The sequence below is a fragment of the Miscanthus floridulus genome, chromosome 8 (assembly GCF_019320115.1).
Source record: "Miscanthus floridulus cultivar M001 chromosome 8, ASM1932011v1, whole genome shotgun sequence".
Classification (NCBI taxonomy): domain Eukaryota; kingdom Viridiplantae; phylum Streptophyta; class Magnoliopsida; order Poales; family Poaceae; genus Miscanthus; species Miscanthus floridulus.
In genome coordinates, this window is record NC_089587.1 from 100,934,083 (window position 1) to 100,957,100 (window position 23,018).

A 23,018-nucleotide genomic window follows, 5' to 3' on the forward strand; every position below is an offset into this window, starting at 1 on the left:
TTGTTGTAAAATGTAGGACTGAGACGTGTAAAGGCCACACGACTCTCAAGAAAGAGCATCAGTGGAACTGAATTTCCTACTAATGTTCATGTGCATTCTATTTAGGTAGGCCGATCTAGTGAGGCTGACTAATTACTTCGTAGTATGGTTAAAAATTGCCATGAGCAATTGCATTTGTTTACATAGAAGTTGAACCCACAACTGAAAAATGATCATTAAAAAATTGCTGCACATAGCTCTTTGCTACCGAAGCTACTCTCCACACTCTTTTTACTTTAGAAAAAAATACACAAAGACCGGAGAGCTCCCGACCCTCAAAATGCAGTTACCTATTCAAATATCAGGCCACATTGTGGTTGCGCAACTCAATGTAGGAAAAAACACATTATATCATACAAAACTAAAAACACAAAGGAGGGTTAGAACATAGAAACATCACTTACAGATTATTGAGAGAAGAAATCACCAACCGCAGAGAAGAAAAAGAAGACCGGAAGAGGGCTTTGTAGCTGCAGCCGAAAGAGGAACATGCAACCAACCTAACATTCTGCTCTTGAGAAATCTATGGCCGGCCGGATCAGATGCAGGGAGTAGTCCATCATGCGGCGAACAAAAGACGTCCTATACCTCAGTTTAACGCACAGGAGTATATATTGCTTTGCCGCAAACGGCGAAGTGACGAACGACCAGAAAAGCCATGGAGTCCAAGACCTTTGACATATAGAGCTGTTTACGATCGTCACAGGAAGTAAATTTCCATGGGTTGTCGACAGCAAGCGTCAAGGCCCTGCACCTCAGTGCTGGTTATTGGCATGGGAGCTATGCGCAGTAAGCAGCTAGGCTTTCTGATTTCTTGCTAGAGGAGATGTTTGGCCATGATATATAGCATAACATGACAAAATCTGACACAGGTTTTATTCATGGAAAGTGACGATTCATTCAGGCCGTTTCATTTGTTTGGAAGCAGTATTGGTTTCCGTTTCATGCATGTATTTCATTTATTTGGGAAGCAGTATTGGTTTTTCCGTTTCATGCATGTAATCCATGTGAGGATGATCCTTTGAGAAGCGTATTGGCTTCCGTTTCATACATGTAGTCCATGTGAGGACGATCAGTTATTAGGAGGCAGGCGTCATAGCAAATGCAAACTGCAAACCTTTTGGATGCCTCGAGGACTGCTCAGCTGCCTGTTGGTAGGGCCCTTAGGATAATGTGGCTTCACGAAATTGCTGATAAATATGTAGTGGGTTTTTGCTTTATAAGAGTAAGATATATGCGCAGTACATCCATGACCAAACACATAGATGAAAAACCGAGACGATCTAAACAAATACCCAACCAGTGTTATGTGATTTTCGTCTTCTCCATGACAGCCATGACTACCAACGACAGCGTCAATTGGTACCACACATGAAGCCTCCATTAGAGAAGATGATGCCATCAGATCAACGGTTGTGATATCTTCTTGGCCTCCAACGTCTGCCATGGAGGCTGCTTCTGGACGGAAACGATGGCAGCAGTGTGCAACTGCCTGCGCTAGTTAGGCCTCGGTGCAATCTGTTAGCATGTTGGGCATGAGAAGACCAGACTCCAAGGAGCCGAGCCGTCCGGCTAAGGGTCGTGTATAGGTGCCGTCAGATGGAGCCACCGAACACGGGGCGAGCATCACCTAAGGGGGCACACACAACATAGAATACCCACCATTGTAGCCAGCACTTCTGATGAGGCTTATTATCCATGAATGCTTTTGTTAGATTGATCTCTAATTCCAAACTAGGCCCAACAGCCCAATTAGGCATTTGATCTGTGCCCTGATCGGGGTGCCCAGCCCACTATGGCTGTAGGGCCCCTGTCACACTACGCTATATATAGAGGTGGGGACCGGCGGCTCTTGACACGAGGTTCGTCTGAGTCGAGCTCCCCACCGAAACCTAAACCCTAATCCCGATCAGAGAGGGGCGCAACCAGTGATGGGAAGCCACCAGCCGCGCCGCCCCGCTCCACCAACGTCGACGACTTCATTGACCTCTTCCCCAAATGTCGTTGTCCGTGCGTAGACTTCATCGACGAACGAGATGGCGGCTTTTGGATCATCTCCCTCTGCAGTGTTAGGTTCGACACGATCTTCTTCTATTCCTCTCTGTCCCTCTACTCTCGATATCACATTCACAATATAGAGAACCCGCTAGACCTAACCCTAGATGATCTTTTCGATTTCAACAATAGTACCAGAGACAGGTCTTCTAGGGCTTTTAGATCTAGATCGGGTGAACAAAAAATGAATCGGGTTAATCCTAACCCTAACGAAACCCTAACCCTAACTGGGTGAAGGAAAGGAGTAAGAAGAGGGACTCGGCTTAAAGAAGAACCCGAATCCAAGCTCAAACCCACGAAGAACTAGATGGGGGAAGATGAACAGTGACTCCAGTGAGTCAAACCCTAACCCTAATTTGACTTAACCCTAACCCTAATCCCCAATCGGATGAAATCCGAGAAGAAGATCCAAATCGGAGAAGAAGGGGAAAGGGGGAAGAACCCTACCTCGCCGTGCACCGTGCTGCCGCCTCACCGACGTGCGAGAAGAAGGCCGAGCCAGGCAGATCTTGCGTGGGCTCTAGCCAAGGGAGCCACGGCTAGGCCCCTCAACGGCGCCATGCTCCACTGCATCTCTCGGTCGCTCGCCGCGGCTTGCGCTGAGGGGAGGAGAAAGGAGCGCGGCGAAGAGAGAAAGAAGAGACAACCGAATGGCATTAGGGTTTCAGGGGAGCCGCTGCCATCGCCTTTTTGATCGAGCGACGCACGCGGACGACCGTTGGATCCAATCCGACGACTGGAGCGTCTCGGGCCAAAATGTGCCCAGGCAGGATTGCAGAATCCCGGCCCAAGCCCAAGTTGTGGCCTGGGCGCGGGGAGAGGAGAGCGGCGCGCGCCGCTAGGCCGTGTCACTGGGCCACGCGCTACTGAGGCTTGCTGGGCCGTTTTATTTCTGATGCAGGCCAGGCCAGAATGAGTAGTAAGAAAAGATTTGAAGTTTATTTGATTTTCAGAAGCAGATTTCGATGAATTTTGTCTAGTTTAATATCACTGTTAAAATTTGAATTAACGGGATAATTTTCCAAAGAATAGTTGACAAAAGTTTAATGCTTCTGAAAAATAGATAATTTTTTTTATGTTTTCCGCTACTAAAGAAATAGTTTATTCTCCAGTTATTTTGAACCAACGTGATATTTAATTGGAGAAAAAGAGATTTTGACAAGATTATGATATTGTTATTTTCTGATCAATGTTGTTAATAACAATATCGTAATTTTAATGATTTTATGCATTATTTTTATTTTTGTCCAATGGTGATGTAGATTTAATGTATAAACAGTTGTATGTTTTAATTTTGACCAACGTTGGAATCAAGGCATGCAATTGTTATTATTATTTATGTTCTCACTCTATATGAATTGTGTTTTCAGGCGGATACAACTTGATGGGTTGTATCAAAGAGATCCCCACTCTCAAAGGTGACAACTACAAAGAGTGGAAGAAAAAGATTAACCCGACCTTCATCTTGGCTGAGGTGGACTAGATAGTCACCTCACCGTATCCCACTAAGCCTGTGGCACCGGTGAGGGAGACAAATGAGGCTGATGCTGCTTGGGAAACTAGAGAGAGGAATTTTGAATCCCAAAAGATGTCATATGACCTTGAGCATAGGAAGTGGGTTACCGCCAACAAAAAATATTTGGCTATGATAAAGAACATGATTGAGCCTGTAATTGTGGGCTCAATCCCAGAGTGTGACACAGTCGCCGAGTACCTCAATAGAATAAAGAGTCAGTTCACTAGCTCTTCAAAGACATATGCTACCCAGCTGATAAAGCAGCTGGTGATAGAGAGGTACTCTAAAAATAGTGGCATAAGAGAGCACATACTAAGGATGAGCAATTTGGCATCAAACTAAAACCAATGGATCTAGCTCTTAAGGAAGAGTTCTTTATCCATCTGAGTTTTGCTTCCTTGCCAAAGGAATTTGACACTTTTGTTGTCAACTACAACATACAGCCCGAGAAGTCAGACTTAGAGAGGCTCATGGCTATGTGTATGCAAGAGAAGGAGAGAATGAAAGCTGTCAATTGTGACACTATCAATTATGTAAAAGACAACCAGAAAAAGAATAATAATGCTAACTCCTCCTCAAAGTCAAAGGGAAAGGGTCCCATGCTGCATCTGCCTCAGCAGAACAAGTTCACAGTAGAGAAAGACCAGTGTCTCTATTGCAAGAAGACGGGACATTATAAGAAAGATTGTCCTGACTACTTAAAGATGATCATGGCAAAAAAAGGTGAGAACATTATTACATTCATAAATGAATCCCTGTATGTACAGTATTCGAAATCTACTTAGTGGATTGACTCAGATGCAACTGTTTATGTTGCTAATTTCTTACAAGGATTCCGTTCGACTAGGACTACGCAAAGAAGAGAAAGACAAGTTAAAGTTGCAAATAGAGTTCGAGCAGATGTTGAAGCCGTTGACAATCTTTCTCTAGAGCTTGCTGATGGCTTCACACTTTTACTTAGAGATGTACTCTATGTTCCCTCTTTACAGAGAAACTTGATTAGTGTTTTATGCTTGGACAATGATGGATATGATTGTTATTTTGGAAATGGCAAATGTAAGATAACATTTAATAATGCATGTGTTGGTCTTGCTATCTTACAAAATGAGCTTTATTTGTTATCACTACGTGATGATGTGAATGTTGTATGCGATGATGGGAACGTTGCGTGCGACAATGAGAATGTGTCCTCGTCTGCGGATGTAAACAGAAAACAAAAGAGAGCACACGATGCGTCGTCGAAATTATAGCCCTGTCGTTTAGGCCATATTTCGAGGGGAAGAATAGAAAGACTAGTTAAGAATGATATTCTTTCTCCATTAGAGTTCTCAGATTTAGAACAATGCAGAGAATGCATAAAAGGAAAGTATGTAAAGAAAATTAAGAAAGATGTCAAACGAAGTACAAGAATTTAATAGATTATTTGCACATACATCTATGGTCCGTTTTCTGTAAAGAGTGTGGATGGTTATGATTCGTTCATAACATTCACAAATGATTACTCCCGTTATGGCTACATTTATCCAATCAAAAAAAGAACAAAAGCATTGTATAAATTTAAGATATTTAAGACATAAGTTGAAAACCAACATAATTTAAAAGATTAAGATAGTCAGGTCCGACCGTGGGGGGAGTACTACGGTCGGCATACCCCATATGGCCAAGTTCCTAAACCTTTTGCAAGGTTCTTACAGGAGAATAGCATAGTAGCCCAATATTCTACATCGGACGAACCTCAGCAGAATGGAGTAGCTGAAACACGCAATCGTACCCTGATAGATATGGTGCGCAGTATGATAAGTTACTCCACCTTACCATTGAACCTGTGGATGGAGGCGTTAAAAACCGCCATTCATATTCTCAATACAATACCAAGTAAGTCGGTGCCCAAAACACCGTATGAGTTGTGGACAGGAAGAGTACCCTCACTAAATCACTTACGTATGTGGGGGAGTCCTGCTAAGGCTAAAGTATTTAACCCAAACATTAGAAAGCTAGATCTCAAAATAGTAAATTGCCATTTCATTGGCTACCTAGAAAAGTCAAAAGGTTTTTGTTTCTACTATCCAGACAGACATACAAAATTTGTGGAAACGAGACACGCTGTCTTCCTAGAGGATGAAATGATGAGGGAGAGCATGGTAGCTTGAGAAATTGACCTTGAAGAGAAGTAGGTGTATGGATTCATGAGTCATTTTTCTCACTACCTGCTATCGCTGCACCGACAATACAAGATACTGTGGTGCCAACACTTGTTGTTATTCCCCCTGTGGCAACAATGAATAACGATGAGGAACCTATTCTTCAGGATCCTATAGAACCTATTGCCACACATGAGGGGGAGCAACAACAGCCTCAAACAGAAGATATGTCAAATGTGGAGGCCCCTAAAAGGTCTCAAAGAGTTAGAAAATTAGCTATTCCTGCTGACTATGAAGTATACAACACTGAGGAATTTCAAATGGAGGATGATCCCACCTCATTTGAAGAAGCCATGAGAAGTGATCATTCATCAAAGTGGCTTGAGGCCATGGAAGATGAAATGAAATCTATGAATGCCAATAAAGTTTGGGACATGGAAATAATTTCTAAAGGAGCCAAAACAGTAAGCTGTAAATGGGTCTACAAAACAAAACTTGACTCTCAAGGAAATATAGAGAGATATAAAACGCGACTTATGACAAAAGGCTTTACGCAAAGAGAATGCATTGATTACAATGAGACCTTTTCTCCAGTCTCATATAAGGATTCCTTCAGAATCATAATGACATTAGTGGCACATTACGATTTAGAATTACATCAGATGGATGTAAAGACAACATTTCTCAATGGGGACTTGGAGGAAAATATTTACATGGCACAACCGAAAGGTTTTGTCATGGAAAGAAAAGAACGAATGGGATGTCGCCTAAAGAAATCCATTTATGGATTAAAACAAGCTTCAAGACAGTGGTACTTGAAGTTTGATCAGACAATAAGGAATTTTGGGTTTAAAAAGAATGTAGAGGACAATTGTGTCTATGCAAAGTTTAAGAATGAGAAGTTTATCTTTCTTGTCCTATATGTGGATGATATATTACTTGCTAGTCGTGATGTCAGTCTACTACTAGAGACAAAGAAGTTTTTATCCTCAAAATTTGATATGAAAGATCTTAGTGAAGCTTCGTTCGTTCTAGGGATCGAGATTCATCGAGATAGAAGTAAAGGGGTATTAGGACTGTCACAAAAGGCATATATAGAAAAGATCTTAAAGAAATTCAATATGCACAAATATAGTCCCTCACCTACTCCTATAGTTAAGGGCGACAGATATAGGGATTTTCAATGCCCCAGGAATCAGTACGAGATCGATGAAATGAAAATAGTTCCATATGCTTCAACTGTCGGAAGCATGCAATATGCTCAAGTATGTACGCGCCCTAACTTGGCATTTGTTACCGGGTTACTTGGTAGATTTCAGAGCAATCCTGGAACAGAACACTGGAAATTAGTAAAGAAAGTCTTACGTTATTTGCAAGGAACGAAAAGCATCATGATGACGTATAGAAGATCAGATTCACTCCATATAGTGGGATATTCAGATTCTGATTATGCGGGAGATGATAGAAAATCTACGTCTGGATATGTATTCACTCTCGCAGGGGGGGCTACTTCATGGAAAAGCTCAAAGCAAACTGTTACTACATCGTCCACAATGTATGCCGAGTTTGTAGCGTGTTATGAAGCAACCGGGCAGGTGAATTGGCTAAAGAAGTTCATACCCGGTTTGAAGGTGGTTGACGGCATCTATAGACCACTTAAGTTATATTGCGATAATAATTCGGCAGTATAGTATGGTCACAACAATAAGTTAAGTGGTACTGCCAAACATATTGACATAAAATATTATGTTGTGAAAGATAAAGTCCGGGATCATGTCATAAGTCTTGATCATATAAGTATCGAAAAGATGCTCACGGATCCGCTTACAAATGGCTTACCACCCAACGTGTTCAGAGAACATATAGCCGACATAGGTTTAAGGGAAAACATATAATTCCTGGACAAATGAAGGTCCAAAGTTTAGTATCTATTTCAGAACAGAGTGGTGTGTTCTAGTTGTTAAATCTATCGACAATCGACCGTGACAATGAAACATGCTCTATGCGCTAATCTGTAATGGAATGAACAAAAGTAAATGATATGAAATTAAAAGATGGTAGAAGATCAAGGGGGAGATTGTTAGATTGATCTCTAATCCCAAACTGGGCCCAATGGCCCAGTTGCGCCTTTGATCCGCGCCCTGATCGGGGGCGCCTAGCCCACTATGGCTGGAGAGCCTCTGTCATACTGCGCTATATATAGAGGTGGGGGCGGCGGCTTTTGATACGAGGTTCGTCTGAGCCGAGCTCCCCATCGAAACCTAAACCCTAATCCCGATCAGAGAGGGGCGCAGCCAGTGACGAGAAGCCACCCACCGCGCCGCCCCGCTCCACCGACAACTTCATTGACCTCTTCCCCGAACGTCGTTGTCCGTGCGTAGACTTCACCGACGAACTAGATGGCGGCTTCTGGACCATCTCCCTCTGCGGTGTTAGGTTCGACACGTTCTTCTTCTATTTCTCTCTGTTCCTCTACTCTCGATATCGCATTCAAAGTATAGAGAACCCGCTAGACCTATAGATGATCTTTTCGATTTCAACATCTCTATGTTTCGAGAAAATCATTTTTTAAATCCTTGGGATCGATTGAAAGAACAGATAAATCGACAGTTAATTACAGCTTGCAAGTCCTTACAGGTAGAATTAGCGAAAGCTTGCACGTACGAAAACGTACGTCAAAATTTGGCCACGCGTACACACAGGTGGAAGCATTCATGCACGATATATATGGTCCTCTTGTTGGACTGGACTGGCTAGCTAGCTTAGGGAGCCATGACGGATACATTCTCCTAGTCCTCTAGATGCACATATACTACTACTCTACCAAGTAGCTAGATGATGCAGCATGATGTGCGATTAATTAATAGATGTGGATGAATTAATTCAAATGCATGCAGAGGTAGTCCATCCATGGCACGGTCAGGGGCCTCATCAGATAGATTCAGATGACCATCAGGGATTCAGGGGCACGCCGGGTTGTGTCCCGGGCCACCGTAGTAGAAGTGGGTTCCCCATCCCCCGCGGGCGGAGTGCTGGCCGTCGTCGTCGTAGGCCTTGCGGATGTCGTAGCAGGCGGGGTTCTCGGCCAGCGTCTGGATGGCGTCCAGCGCCACCTCGGCCAGGCTGTTGTCGGCGTCCACCGTCTCCAGGTTGCGGAAGTAGCTGGCCCGGCCGAACCCCTCGCCGGCGAAGCGCCCGGACCCCATCTGCGTGGCGGTGTGCACCCCGCCGGGCCTGGTGTCCACCACCTCGCCGCCCCACTCCACCATGGTGGCGTGGTCCGACAGGTGCGTGAACAGCTGCGCCGGCCAGTACCCCACCAGCTGGTCCCCGTAGCTGAGCCACCAGTTGCCCAGCTTCGGGTCCTTCCAGATCAGCAGCGTCATGTCGTACTGCGCGCCGCCGGCCGACGACACCGGCGAGATGGACGCTCCGATGGCGATGCGGGAGCTCGTCTGCACGAACCCCGGGCACAGCGCGTTGTAGCAACCAGTAGCCTCGTACGCGTCGCTCTGCGTGCATGCGTGTCCATTATTGTGTGTTGTTCTTGTTATTAGTACCACTACGATAGATTAGACTATATAGTAATACTAATGCATATAGTTCCGTGCATGCAATGCAAATCAAAATATGAATTGAAAATAAATGAAATGGATAAACATGCAGCAGCAGGTAGATTATTCTCACTGTCCAGTACGTGAAGAGCCTCGGCCTGCTGTCCCCGTACAGCTCAGGGCTGACCTGACTAGAAAAATCGTGCACAGCTTCAGATTCAGATATATAGCAGTAATAATTATTATGGGCATATGAATATATTAATTGTTACTACTTCCTTTATCCTAAAAGAATGTAATTTTAATGTAGTACGAAAATAAATTTTTTTTGAGTTTGATCAAATTTATGAAAAAAGCAATATTAAATTATACATGCACCAGATAAGTTTTATTAGATTCGTCATAGAATACGTTTTATAGTATTCCTATTTGACGTCATGATTGTCAGTAACTTGGTATTCTTTTCTAAACAGTTTGACTAGGAGCATCTCAGCAGTCTTTCTTAACCCACTCTCTAAATCATTATTTGAAGAGTTATTTGAATAAAAATCTTTCTCTATATCTTTCTACCCTCCAGCAGCTTATATCTTGTGCACACTCCAGATAGACAACCTCGCTCTCTATCTTTAGCTAGCGAGAAATCCGGAATGGATGATAACAATATTTAGAGGTCTAATTAAAAAAAGTTGTTGGACTATATTTTTCACCAAAATATCTGTTTCTATCAATTAGGAAAGATATAAAGAGACTCTTGAAGTTGCTCTAAGGACAGAATAAGAATTTCCTTTTCCAGGATGGAAGCACATTTATATATATAATTCAACCTTTTCTTCACAACCAAGGGAACAATCGAAAATCCAAATTAAATTAACCAAATGGACGGACGGACACAGTACAATTTTACCTATGTAGTTCTTTCATCCTAAAAAAAATATAATTCTCACTTCCTTTTTATGATTGAATTAGTCTCAAATTTTGATAAGTTTACAAAAATACTAATATTTATGATGCATAATAATATCATTAGACTAATCATAGAATATTTTTTGCAATAAACCTATTTGGAGATACAAATGTTGATACTATTTTATATAAATTTTGTTAAATTTAACAAAATTTAAGTTAATCCAAACCTAAAATTATTGGGGGTTTTTAGACCAAGTAGTACGAGTATGCCAAACGTTTTCGCTTGGCACAATGATTTACTCCCTGCATGCGTGACCCTCCCAAGCCGCAACCAAAAAGGTTTTGCAGCGCAGGTAGGTACGTAGCGTGCGTGAGAATAAAATCATATCCTCACAAATATGCATGTGGGCAATTATCATGAACAACGAAGCTAGCTAGACCGCCTAATTATAATACCGCACTGAGCACTGATGATGGCCGTTTGGTTCAGCCGTCACCGCTGGTCCGTCAGCCTCCTCAGGACGTCCTTCTAAATCTGCCAACCATGGAAACCGGGAAGCTCTGAACAATTCCACGTACCAAAATCTCTGAATCCTTCGACGCCAGTGAACTGCTTCAGTTTTTTTTTTCTAACTTACCAGGATGGCAGGATTTGGACTCAGATAGGTTGAGTCATATATTCTGGCGCCTCGACCGTACCGGGACACCGAGATGTGGCTGTGGCTCCCGAATATGACCAAGCTTTTCTAGTCTAGCTCAGAATATATATATATATATATATATATATATATATATATATATATATATATATATATATATATATATATATATATATATAGAACTACTATCCTGTAGCTGGCTACAGAACAACTTATTTTGTAGCCACTTTGAGTTATGATAATTACTATGTTAATTTACGAGATTATAGTAACTCCTTACTAAGTGGTTTAATATAACGTTATGGTAAATATTCCCATGTGTTATAGTAACCCAACTATCGTAAATATGTATTGACATTATGGTAAATTAGTATATAAAATTATAGTAAATGGAGGTGGCTACAGAATAACTTATTTTGGCTGGACAACCATGCAAGCAGAGGCACAGAGCCAGGCGGATACACATGGGAATGGGTTGACCTCGAGCTAGGTGCTGCTCGATCGATGAGCGGGAGGAGATGCTCAATAATCGACGGGGATCTCGATCTCTGCGCGACTGATGGATCCAAGCATTTAAGAAGGCCATGTGCATGCATGATGCAACTACCATGGCCTCGATCCATCAATCGACCAAATTAAACTTAACTTGCCAGGGTTGACCGTAGTAAGCTCTAAGCTAGCTATAGGATATGGAGATTAAGAACGTAATTAGGAGCACTATAGTAGAACATGGTACCTGTTTTCATCAGTTGTTATATACGTACTACTGTAGTGTTAGTACTTTATATGTATCATGTACTCGCCGGTGTTCATCGATGTCAGTGTCAGTTGGACTACTAGCAGCTAGCTAACTAGGGTTTGCGTGCCATCAAAAATGGTTAAGTTTAACTAAATTTCTAGTGAATATTATTCACATTTACGACTCTAAAATAATTTATTATAAAAATACATTTCGTAATTAATCTAATGATATTGCGCGCAATGCATGGGACAGGGGGGATCGATGGCATGGCAATGGAAAAGGGGATTGGTAACCGGACCTGCCATCCTGCTTCGATGCTGTTGAGGTCGGAGCCGTTGAAGGAGCCGGAGAGGATCCAGAGCTGGGAGAGGCTGAAGCCGTTGGACTCCTGGATGACCGGATCCCACACGTTGATGGTGGCCTTGGCACCGTACACCCGCTGCTGCGAAGGCGCCGTGTACGCGATCGCGTGCTGCATACAGCGCATGCAAATATATCATCATTACATACATACTATATATACCAGTATTATTAGTAGCAATTAAGCTGACTGCTGGTTACAAATATGCATGTATGTATAATATGCGCGTGTTTAGTTCCAACCCCAAATTCCTAAAAAATGCTACAGTATCCATCACATCGAATCTTACGATATGTGTATGGAGCATTAAATATAGACGAAAAAAAACCGCCGCCGCCGCCGCTAGTACATGTACATCATATACTGCTATATACTACACGGACGATCTAGCGATCGATCGATCGAGCTAACATTACTAACCAACGAACAAAAGACAGACGATCGATCGACACAACGTGTGCATGCAGTGAATTCACTTCACAGTAATTAAGCAGCATGGCACTAGGCAGGCAGCAGGTGGCCCAGGCCCAACGAACCCCATCATTTACTGCATGCATGCCCACCCACTCGCTCACCTCTGCATACTCCTATGTTACCGTCCGGAACAATCTTTTACTGCATGCATGCTCTACGACACACAGTACGACTCCACCTTTGCCATGAGCCCATAATCCCTCCCCACAGCACGCCTTTTGTCTCAGCAACCCATCATAGCGTGGAATGAAGAGTATTGTTGGAGCAGTGCGTGGACCATTTTACATGCTTGATTGGGCGAATGGCCGGCTCCATCGTCACTAAAGGTGCACTGAACCCACTCTGAGTCGAGAGCACGCCACTCCCCGGCGTCTAACAGAGATGTATGGACCAAGGTTCCGTTCGCTGGTCTCAAACTTGACTAAAACTGACTGAAAAATATGATTCCGGGCTAAATTGTTGTAAGAGAAAAATACTGTTTCAGCTAAAAAAACCGAACAAGCCAAATACAAAATAAGCCGAACCGGGCAATCACTAGCTCGTACTAGCTAGTGATCAAGCAAAACGTATATATATACACGATGCCACCGAAGCAACAACAACATACACTAGTACATAAATGAGGAATATACTGTACTAGCGAGATAGATAGTAATATACTCGCTTCAACTTATCAACCATGATAGATAGTGTTTTTCTCTAGTAACAAAATAAATAGGCTTATCAGCCGTAAAAAATCATTAGCCGAAGAGCTAGTAAGTTCTACCACCTAAGAAGCAGCCATGGACTGCGACCGATGTGAATTGAGGTAGTGTTTAGATCCAGAGTGTAAAGTTTCAGGTTATCACATCGAATGTTATATGAGGGAGGTGTTCGGATACTATTAAAAAAATAAATTATAGAATCCGTCGGTAAATGCAAGACGAATTTATTAAGCCTAATTAATCCGTCATTAGAACATGTGTTACTGTAGCATTTTTCTTGTCAAATCATGGGGGCTAATTAGGCTTAAAAAATTTGTTTCATAAAGTAGTTGTAATATGTGCAATTAATTATTTTTTAGTCTATATTTAATACTCCATATATGTATCAAATATTTGATGTGATAGACTAAAATTAATGTTGGTGGGAACAATAGTAATGGCATGCCATGCGTGGCCTCCTCTCCCCCTCCCCCTCCCCGTCTCCTGCTGCAGTAGCTCGGTGCATGCAGAAAAACAGCAGGCGTCGTCCTTTCCCTCCTCTGCATACTGCATTGCTTACTTATTGCGCGCCACCCACCACGCCGCCGCGCCAGCCGCCCGGGCCTCACTCGCTCATCATGACTGCGTGCCCTCGCTCTCTCCTCCCCCATCGGATTCCGATCCATCAGCAATTCAACAGGCTGTTCCCTGGTTCGTAAACGATCATAAATTTCTAGCTAGAAACAATGTTTTTCTCTCACACCAAATCAGCCAGCAGTAAATAATCCACGATACGATACGGCCTTCCGAACAGGCTACAAATCAATTTGATTCTCCATTCATCAGACAGGCAACAGGCATGGCATGCCACCGTACCATCGAGTTACACACGTTGGTTGTTCAAACCAGCGTCGTCACTGGTCGATCAATCCTCACCTCTGTTCGTATGATAGTTTACGTGGCTTATAAGCTGGTTGATACTATTTAGACAAAGCATGACTTATAAATTGGCTAATGCTGTTTTGTTGGGAGAGAAAGCATAGCTGATAGATCGAGCCAACAGGGCTAACACTCGCTAACGGACGGACGACGATCCAGCAGCTCCACCGATGGAAGCGTAGTAGTAATAAAGTGGCTAGCTAGCTTGATTTTGATGAGAGATCTCTAAATATGGTAATCTAGCTGGATGCGTAGTAGCTACGACTATCAGTAGCAGCAGTAAATTAAAATCAGTGGCTCACCTCGTGGCCATTGCCGGTGATGACGTCCGGCGCGTTGGCCGCGCGTGCGGCGGCGACGGCCGCCGCGTTCCTGTGACTCCTCTTGCGGCTGAAGCGGGAGATGGACCTGGCGCGCAGCACGTCCTCGGCGGTGGTCCGCCGGATGGCCACCGTGCCCCTGGGGCAGTGCCCGCCGTGGTGCCACGTCTGCCACGCGCCATGCCTGTCGTTGTTCCTGCTGCTGCTGCTTCTGCTTCCGTTCGTCGCCGTCGCCGTCGTCGCAGCGCCACCGCCAGCCGCGGCTGGGACGACGAATCCGCCGCCGCCCCTCGGCATGGGCGCCTCGGGCGGCTCCGTCTGGACGGTGTGCGTCCTGAGGAGCGGATGGTCCAGGCCGTGCTGCTCGTGCGCCGCCACGCAGTCGATGGTGTCGCCGTCCGCGCTCTGAGATGAAACAAACAATACCAAGTTACCAACCCACCGTCGTCGGCTCCATCAGCCATGCATGATCGTCAACCAAGAGACACGACAGACAGGAACAAGCACACGGTTGTTGTTGCATTGACAGATCGTGTTGCTTATTCTTACCCGGATGGAGCGCACGGGGGTCTTGTTGATCCTGTCCAGATGGCTCTGGATCCTCGCCATCCTCCCGGGCGACACCGAGACCCCTGCCACGAGAGATGGAGCTGGAGGAGGAGGGAGGACGAGGAGGAGCGCGAGTGCAACGAGCAGCATCGTCAGCTTGTGCTGCTGGGTGCCGACACGGACGGCCGCCGCTGCCGGCGCGCAGGCGGCAGACGAGGAGGCGCCGCCGGAACAGCGAGAGAATGCGCACGGGATTGTTGTCACGAGGCCGCCACCGGGGCTAGAGCAGCAGCAGCACTGAGACTGACCTTGAGCGGCGCCGGCAGCAGATCTGCAGGACCATGCTGGCAGGTTCCGCCGCCGCCGCCGCTTCTTCTTCCTGCTGTCCGCCGAGAGCTGCATTTGTCGTAATGTGATGCACTGCTGCACTACTGGACAAGGAATGGATCAAGAGGCGGTGGTGAGTCTGGTGACTGGTGACTCAATTCAGCAGGCTGAACCGTTGAACAAGGGGACTGGCCGGAACGGGAGAAGGAAGAAGAGTAGAAGAGGGCCCTCTGCTAGTCACCTCAGCTCAGCTCAAGAAGGCAAGATGAGGACCGAGGATCTGACGATAGATAGACGATGACCAGAGAGTGAGAGTGTGTGTGAGTGAGGGCATTCGATGTTGACCACCACCAGTTACGACCACCCTCACCTACCGAGCAGGCCAGGCCTTGAATTCTACCATTTCAACAGGAACCAACCAGCACGGCGGCAGCGCTTGATGGTGCTGGCGCTCCCTCACCACAAGGACGCTGGCTGGGCGCACACTATGCTCTGCTGCCACAGTCTGCGCTGCGCTACGACTGTTTTGCGGTGAGACAAAAATATTAGGATCGAGCGAAAAGGGTGTACGATGACGAGGTGCAGCTCAGGCTCAGGCTCAGGCTCAGGCGCACCCCTCTATCGCTTGCTCAATTTACAGCCTGTTCGTTTCGGCCGAAACGACAGTGAATTATTAATGCTGACTGTTTTGGCGTGAAAGAAAAATAATATTTTAACTTATAATCCACGATCATTTATGACCAAACGAACAAGCTGTTAATGTGCATGCTGTGTCACAGTCTCCTGCTAGCTCCTCTTCCTATGCTCCTCCATAGTCCGTAGTCCGCCCCTACATGCTGATCGATGTGTATGAGCAGGCTCTATCTATATCAGTCTGTTCGCTTGATTGTATTTGGCTTATAAACCATGGCTTATCAGTTAACGAACATTATTTTTCTCTCATATTAAATCAGTCAATAGTACTTTCAGCCATTGCTTATCAGCCAAACAAACCCAAACAAATAGGACGTATATCGACGCTCGCCGCACAAAGACAACAGGACTTGTAGATGTCCATGTCCAAAGTTGGCCATGCAGCCCGAGGCCCGGTAGCCCGGCCCACGGCCCGCTAATTTGACCCGACACGAGTCCGGCCCGGCACGAGGGTCTCTGGGCCCGGGCTGGCCCGGCACGCAGCTACAGGCCGTGCCTGGGCCGTTGCGCAAGCCCGCGGGCTGGCCCGGCCCGGCATGGTAAGAGGCCGTCGGCCCAAGGTCGGCCCGGTAGCAGCTCCCGGCTCCCGCGCGGCCTGCTAGCGGCCCAGCGGCCAAGGCCAACGGCGCTTTGGCCTCCTGGCCTCCCCGGCCCCCTGCCATATAAGCGCGAGGCAGGCAGGCAGCCGGCACCCGCGCCGCGCCCCTCACAAACCCTAAACCTAAATCACTCGATTGACTCCTCTCCTCTCCTGCTCTCCACTCTCCAGTCCACTGCGCCGCAGCCACCGCTCGCACTCTCGCCTCGCCGTATGACCGTATCCACTGTGCCGTCGTCGACCCCGACTCCGGTGACCTCGAACCGCCGCTGCCGGCGTGCTCCTCACCCTCTCTACCTCTCCCTTCTCCATCTACCTTTCTCCCCTCTAGATCTCGGTGATTATGTGAGTTTGTTGACCCCGTTTGTCCCTCCTCCGCCGCTCGCCGTCCTTGCTGACCTTGTGTCGTCTTCTCTGGCCGCGGGGCCGTCGTCGTCTTCTTCTCCGGCACCGGGCTCCGGTTGCGAAGGTAAGCACCTAACCCTAACCCTAACCGGCTAACCCTAATCCCCATCTTTCTTCTTTTTTTGATGAGATCTCTAACTGATCTATTCCTTCCTCCTTCGCAGGTCGGTAGCCGATGCTTCAAGCTCTAGCTGCGGCATAGAGCGAGGAGCAAGGCGGCCACCCGCACCGTTGAGGTATGGTGCTGGAGAGGCGGCCATGGCTGAAGACGATGGCGAGCTTCCGCCTGGCATGGCCCCTGAGGGCGAGAACGACGACGACATCCGTGATGACGCTGCTGCGTTGTTCGGTGTCGATCTCGGAGACGGCGACGGTGGTGAAGGGGCGACGGTGTCTGCGAACCCGGTCGGCTCCAACTCCAACGACTCTGTTCCATCTGTTGCTGCTGCTGGTGGTAATGGTAAGGTTGGTAAGCGTAAATCTCCTGTCTGGGATGATTTTGAAGAGATATTTGAGACTGTGAATGGAGTACAGATTTGCACTAAAGCTAAATGTAAGATGTGTAAGTCAACTTTGTCTGCTAGATCTAGTGCTGGCACTGGTCACTTGAAGAGGCACCAGAACTCTTGTAGGCAGAAAACTGATCAACGTGATAGGGTTCAATCTAGGCTATCTTACAATCCTGATGGTTCTGTGCATAACTAGGATTATAAACCTGAGGTAGCTAGAACTGAACTCTGCAGATTGATTGCTAGGCTTGATTTGCCTTTGGGTATTGGTGATACAGATGCATTTGAGGAGTACATTCAACGTGCTCATAACCCTAGGTTTCATAGGGTGTCTAGACAGTCCACCACTAGAGACCTTCGTGCTCTATTTACTGAACGTCGTAATATGCTTAAGAATCATGTTTTGTCTGGTGCATCATCTGTTGCTTTGACATCTGACATATGGTCTGGAAATGCTAAGGAGGACTACATTAGTGTAGTTGCTCATTATGTGAGTGCAGATTGGGAGCTACAAAAAAAGGTAATTGGCCTCAGGTTGATTGAGGTGAAGCACACTGGTGAGAATATTTCTGAAAAAATTGCTTGTGTGGTTCAGGAATTTGGTATGATTGACAAGATTTATTCTGTTACTCTAGACAATGCTTCCTCCAATGCTAAGGCAATGGAGACTTTGACACCCATGTTTGCATGTTATTTAGGTTATGATCCGACACCTACTTCATCAGATCCTAATAAGCGTAAATATAATCTTATGCATCAGCGTTGTGCTTGCCATATCATTAATTTAATTGTGAAATCTGGTTTAAAGAGATTTAAAACTTACACAGAGGATTTTAGAACTGCTATTAACTTCTTAAATTCATCTAATCACAGAATTGCCATGTTTAAGAATTATTGCAATGCTCAGGGTGTTAGACCTAGAAAGTTTGGTTTAGATATGGATGTGAGATGGAATGCTACATACCTTATGCTTAAACACTTGCTACCTTACAAGGAGGTTTTTTCTGTGTTCATTAATGCAAATTTTGGCTGCACATTGTTGACTCCAAGACATTGGCTCATTGCTGCCAAGATATTGGAGTTCCTGGAATTATTTTATGAATCAACATGTGTTCTATCTGGTGTTTACTATCCAACTAGTCCACTAATTCTGCACCATATGCTTGACATTGCTCATCATTTGCATGAAAGTGAAAAAGATCAAAATCTAATGGCTGTTGTCTATCCTATGAAGCTTAAATATCTTAAGTATTGGGAAAATATACCTCTGTTATATTCTATTGCTTTCATTCTTGATCCTAGAGCTAAGTTGAGAGGTTTGTTTAATGTGCTGGTAATACTTAAAGAGAACATTGGTGTTGATTACAATAAATATTATGCTGATGTTAAAACTGAAATTTACAAGTTATTTGCCAAGTATGACAGCAAGTATGGTTCTACAAGGTCTCAAAGGCCTGTACATCCTGCAGTCAACTCAGGTAAGAGGAAACAAGCATGGGGAAGGATCTTTGGCGGCCCTGGATCATCAGCTGTTGTTGGTCATCCTCCCCCTGCCTCTGTCTCCACTTCAACTCAATCTGCTGCCTCTGTTGCTTGTGAGCTCACAACTTATCTGGATAGTGACAATGTCACTGCATATGAGGATGATTTTGATTTGCTTCTCTGGTGGCGTGACCACAAACTAACCTATCCTGTTCTTTCTATAATGGCAAGAGATATTATGGCTGTTCCTATTTCTACTGTCTCTTCAGAATCATGTTTCAGTTTAACAGGAAGGATTATTGAGGAGCGGCGCCGAAGACTTCTGCCTGAACATGTGGAGATGCTTGCTTGCATCAAGGACTGGGAGCTGGGTGATAGAAGACTTCAACATTCTACTGACAACCAAGAGCTGGCAGAGTCCTTTGAGAATCTGTATCTTGATGTTCCTGAAGATGGATCTGGGCCTCCTTCTGCTAGCACATCTGCAAGTGCTTCTGCTTCTGCTGCTACCTGAGAGCTGAGAGTTGAGAGTTCAGTTTGAGAGAGTTGAGATTGAGACCTGTGAGGCTTGAGAGTTGAGACATAATGCTTGTATCTGGTATTTGTATTGTGAACATTTGAACATTATAAGAGCTGTGCTGCACTCTTTTTTCCTTTTTGGGGTTTCTCACAAGGGTGAGTTTTACCCAAAAAGGTTTTTAATGAGGCAGCATTGCACACAGCTCATTTCTATCTTTAAATCTCTGTCTTTTGTTGTGTTTGAGTCTTGCTGTTAAGTTGTTAAATAGTTAAGTTGTTTTTGTGATTCTGTGAATGACTTGTCAAAATTATGAATGTGCTGTTGATTAAGAATCTGATGAGTGGTTTTCTACAATTTGGGTTGTGGGCTGGCACGGCCCGCAAGTTTTGGCCGGGCTGTGCTGGCGGCACGGCCCGAATTTCAGCCCGAGGGGCCGTGCTTGGGCTGTCAACGGGGCACGAGGCCCGGTAAGGCACGGCACGGGGGGCACGGCGTGCCGTGCCGGCCCGACACCAGCGGGCCGTGCCTGGCCCGTGCCCGGGCCGTGCCGAGCCGGGCCGGCCCGATGGCCATATATATCCATGTCGTCCATGCCTGTGTTCTGTGCATGTGTGACACCGACAACCAAATGGACAATCACAGGGACGATGGCATGCCGCCGCCATGCAATGCATACATCCTCCGTCCCAAAATAAGTGCACCTCTAGAGTTTAGGTAAAAAAATCGATGTTAGTGAGAAGTTATATATATATATATATATATAACTACTATCCTATAGCTGGCTACAAAATAACTTATTCTGTAGCCACTTTGAGTTACGATAATTACTATGTTAATTTATGAGATTATAGTAACTCCTTACTAAGTGGTTTACTACAACGTTATGGTAAATATCCCCGTGTGTTATAGTAACCCAACTATAGTAAATATATATTGACATTATCGTAAATTAGTATATAAAATTATGGTAAATGGAGATGGCTACAGAATAACTTATTCTGTAGCTGGCTACTGAATAGCCTCTCCCTATATATATATATATATATATATATATATATATATATATATATATATATATATATATATATATGCTCCTATAAAGATATAATCATTACGTTTTAGAAAAAGAGAAAGTAGAAAAAAGACAAGTACAGTTAGTTTGTTTTATATGTAGAAATATATTTATTTTGGAAAAAAAAATTACACTCTAGAAATACATTTATTATGGAACGGAGCGAGTACGCAACGCTGAGGAACTGACAAAACTGAAGGTGCTGTTCCTTCCGTTTCCGTCATTGCTGACGATGAGCTGCATGCTCTGCTTTCGTGCTTCCTTTTGTGCATTTCTTCCATTGCACGCGACGCACGCACAGCTCGCGGCTTCCAGTGCACGCGACGCGCGCACTACAGCTCTCAGCTCGGTACGCATATACATCCAGAACGTATCAAATCACAACCAGACTGCCTTCACCGCTCAGCTAGCTAATCCGATCAGTCCATCCATAAACTAATCGTGTATGGATGCTTCTAACACAGTCCACTGCCCGCCTTGGCCTAGCAGCAAGCCAAGCATGCACATGAAGTGGCATGACTGATGGTGCACGCATGTGATGTGATGCCAAGCCATCTCATCCGCCAGATGTATATACTTAGGTCAACTTAAGTGATGTGATGCCTTGGACTTTAAATTTTATAGAACATATCCTTTTAAAGAGGGTCATATTAGAAAATTTTGGAGACCCGTGTAACCCTATGTTAGGCACAGCTTCACCAACAACTTTATGTGTTATTGTAACTTTTTTTTTGTCAAATACTCTTTTTACAAATAACTTCATGGGTGAAGCTCCTGAAACCCGTTGACACATGAGATTGAGGTGGCATGAAGCTTAAAATAGTAGCTTTTTCACAGCTTCACCTTCCACCGTCCTGTTCGTTTGGGCTTGTTTGACTGATAAGTCATGACTGAAAGTAATATTGACTGATTTGGTGTGAGAGAAAAATACTGTTTGTGAGCTGAAAAAATACGTCTTATAAGCCAAACAAACCCAAACAAACATGACGCACGTGTGGACCCAATATGGACGAAGGATTGATATGCCCCCAGTCGGGGAGTGTCGGTGTTTCGAGTAAACACCAACTAGTAAATTTGTATTTATTGCGCGTTAGATCCGGATGGTGTGCTAAAGCACACAAGGTTTATACTGGTTCGGGCAGAATGTCCCTACGTTCAGTTTGCTGCTGCTCGTGTTATTAGCACTGAAAAAGGTTCGTAATAGGAGGTACAAACGGCCGAGAGAGGGACAGGTCCCAAGTCTCTGATGGAAAGGTCGAAAGGACGCTGAGAGCTTGGTTGCTGCTCAGCTGTGTGTGTGATATGTGTCGAATTGATCCATCCCCCTTAGCGGGGTGCCCTGCCCTCCCTTTTATAGACCAAGGGGAGCAGGGATTACAGATGGGAGAAAGAGAAAAAACCAGAGGTAGAGAAGGCCCTTCGCAGGTGTCGGGTCTTTCTTTTCCCTTGAGCCAGCCCTGCTGATATGGCAGACGGTGTCAGGGATAGCACGTTCGCTGATCCTAATAGGGCTGTGCTCTGGCTTCGTTCAGCAAGTGGTCAAGTCTCATCCTACTCCGACGGACGGTGCGGCGTGCCAGGGTGCCGAGCCATGACCCTACGGGGAGTAGACGGGGTAGTGACCATACATTCATCACTATAGGTGATGTGAGTTCCCTCCTAGATCGTAGTGGTTGTCGTATGCTTGTGTCAGGATCCGCGTCCGAGGGCTGATGGCGGCGCCCACAACACTATAAGACAAAAATTGACGCCTACAACACTGTTCGGGCTCTGTCATGCCTGGAAAGGCTTAAAGCGCCCGTCCCATCGTATCCGGATGGTACTTTCCTGTAGGCATGTAGGTCATGGTCCTCGGTACTACGGTTGAATCGAGTGTCATGTCCTACCCTCTGCTCGTCATTATGAAGGAGCAGGGTGTAGTCATCAGACGAGGCGGAGCCAGCCCCGGGATGTCGGGTGAGGCGGAACCTATCCCGGGTCATCGGGCGAGGCAGAGCCAGCCCTCGGGCGTCGGGCGAGGCGGACCCAGTCCTTGGTCGTCGGGTGAGGCGAAGCCGGCCCTCAGACATCGGGCGAGGCGACGCTAGCTCTCGGACGTCGGGCAAGGCGGAGCCTGCCCTCGGACGTCGAGCGAGGCAGAGCCAGCCCTCAGAGTCGGGCGAGGCGGCGCCAGCCCTCGGTCGTTGGGAGAGGCGGAGCCAGCCCTCGGGGGTCGGGCGAGGCAGAGCCAACCCTTAGGGGCCGGGCGAGACACAGCCAACCTTCGGTCGTATGGGCAAGAAGTGTAGTTGCGCTCTTATCTGTTCGGAAGCATCAGTGTTTGATGGTTATTAGTTCCACCTCTTTAGGTACCCTAGTATTCGGTCCCCGACAGTAGCCCCCCGAGCCCCTAGGTGATTCGGATAGAATCACCCGGGGTGTGATTTGACTTGCCAGAGGGTGCGCATGAGCGCACCCGACGGGTGTAGCACCCG

General features: G+C 45.7%; 1 protein-coding gene across 1 annotated transcript; it reads right to left on the reverse strand.

The window, feature by feature from the left end:
* Positions 1–8,338: 8,338 nt before the first annotated feature.
* LOC136473102 (protein neprosin-like) lies at positions 8,339–15,673 on the reverse strand. The gene is made up of 5 exons (XM_066470794.1): positions 14,939–15,673; positions 14,372–14,794; positions 11,911–12,084; positions 9,439–9,492; positions 8,339–9,263 (listed from the first exon to the last, which is right to left on the reverse strand). The coding sequence occupies exons 1-5, from the start codon at positions 15,338–15,340 to the stop codon at positions 8,712–8,714; spliced, it is 1,605 nt and encodes a 534-aa protein (XP_066326891.1). The 5' UTR covers positions 15,341–15,673; the 3' UTR covers positions 8,339–8,711.
* Between the last annotated feature and the right edge of the window lie 7,345 nt (positions 15,674–23,018).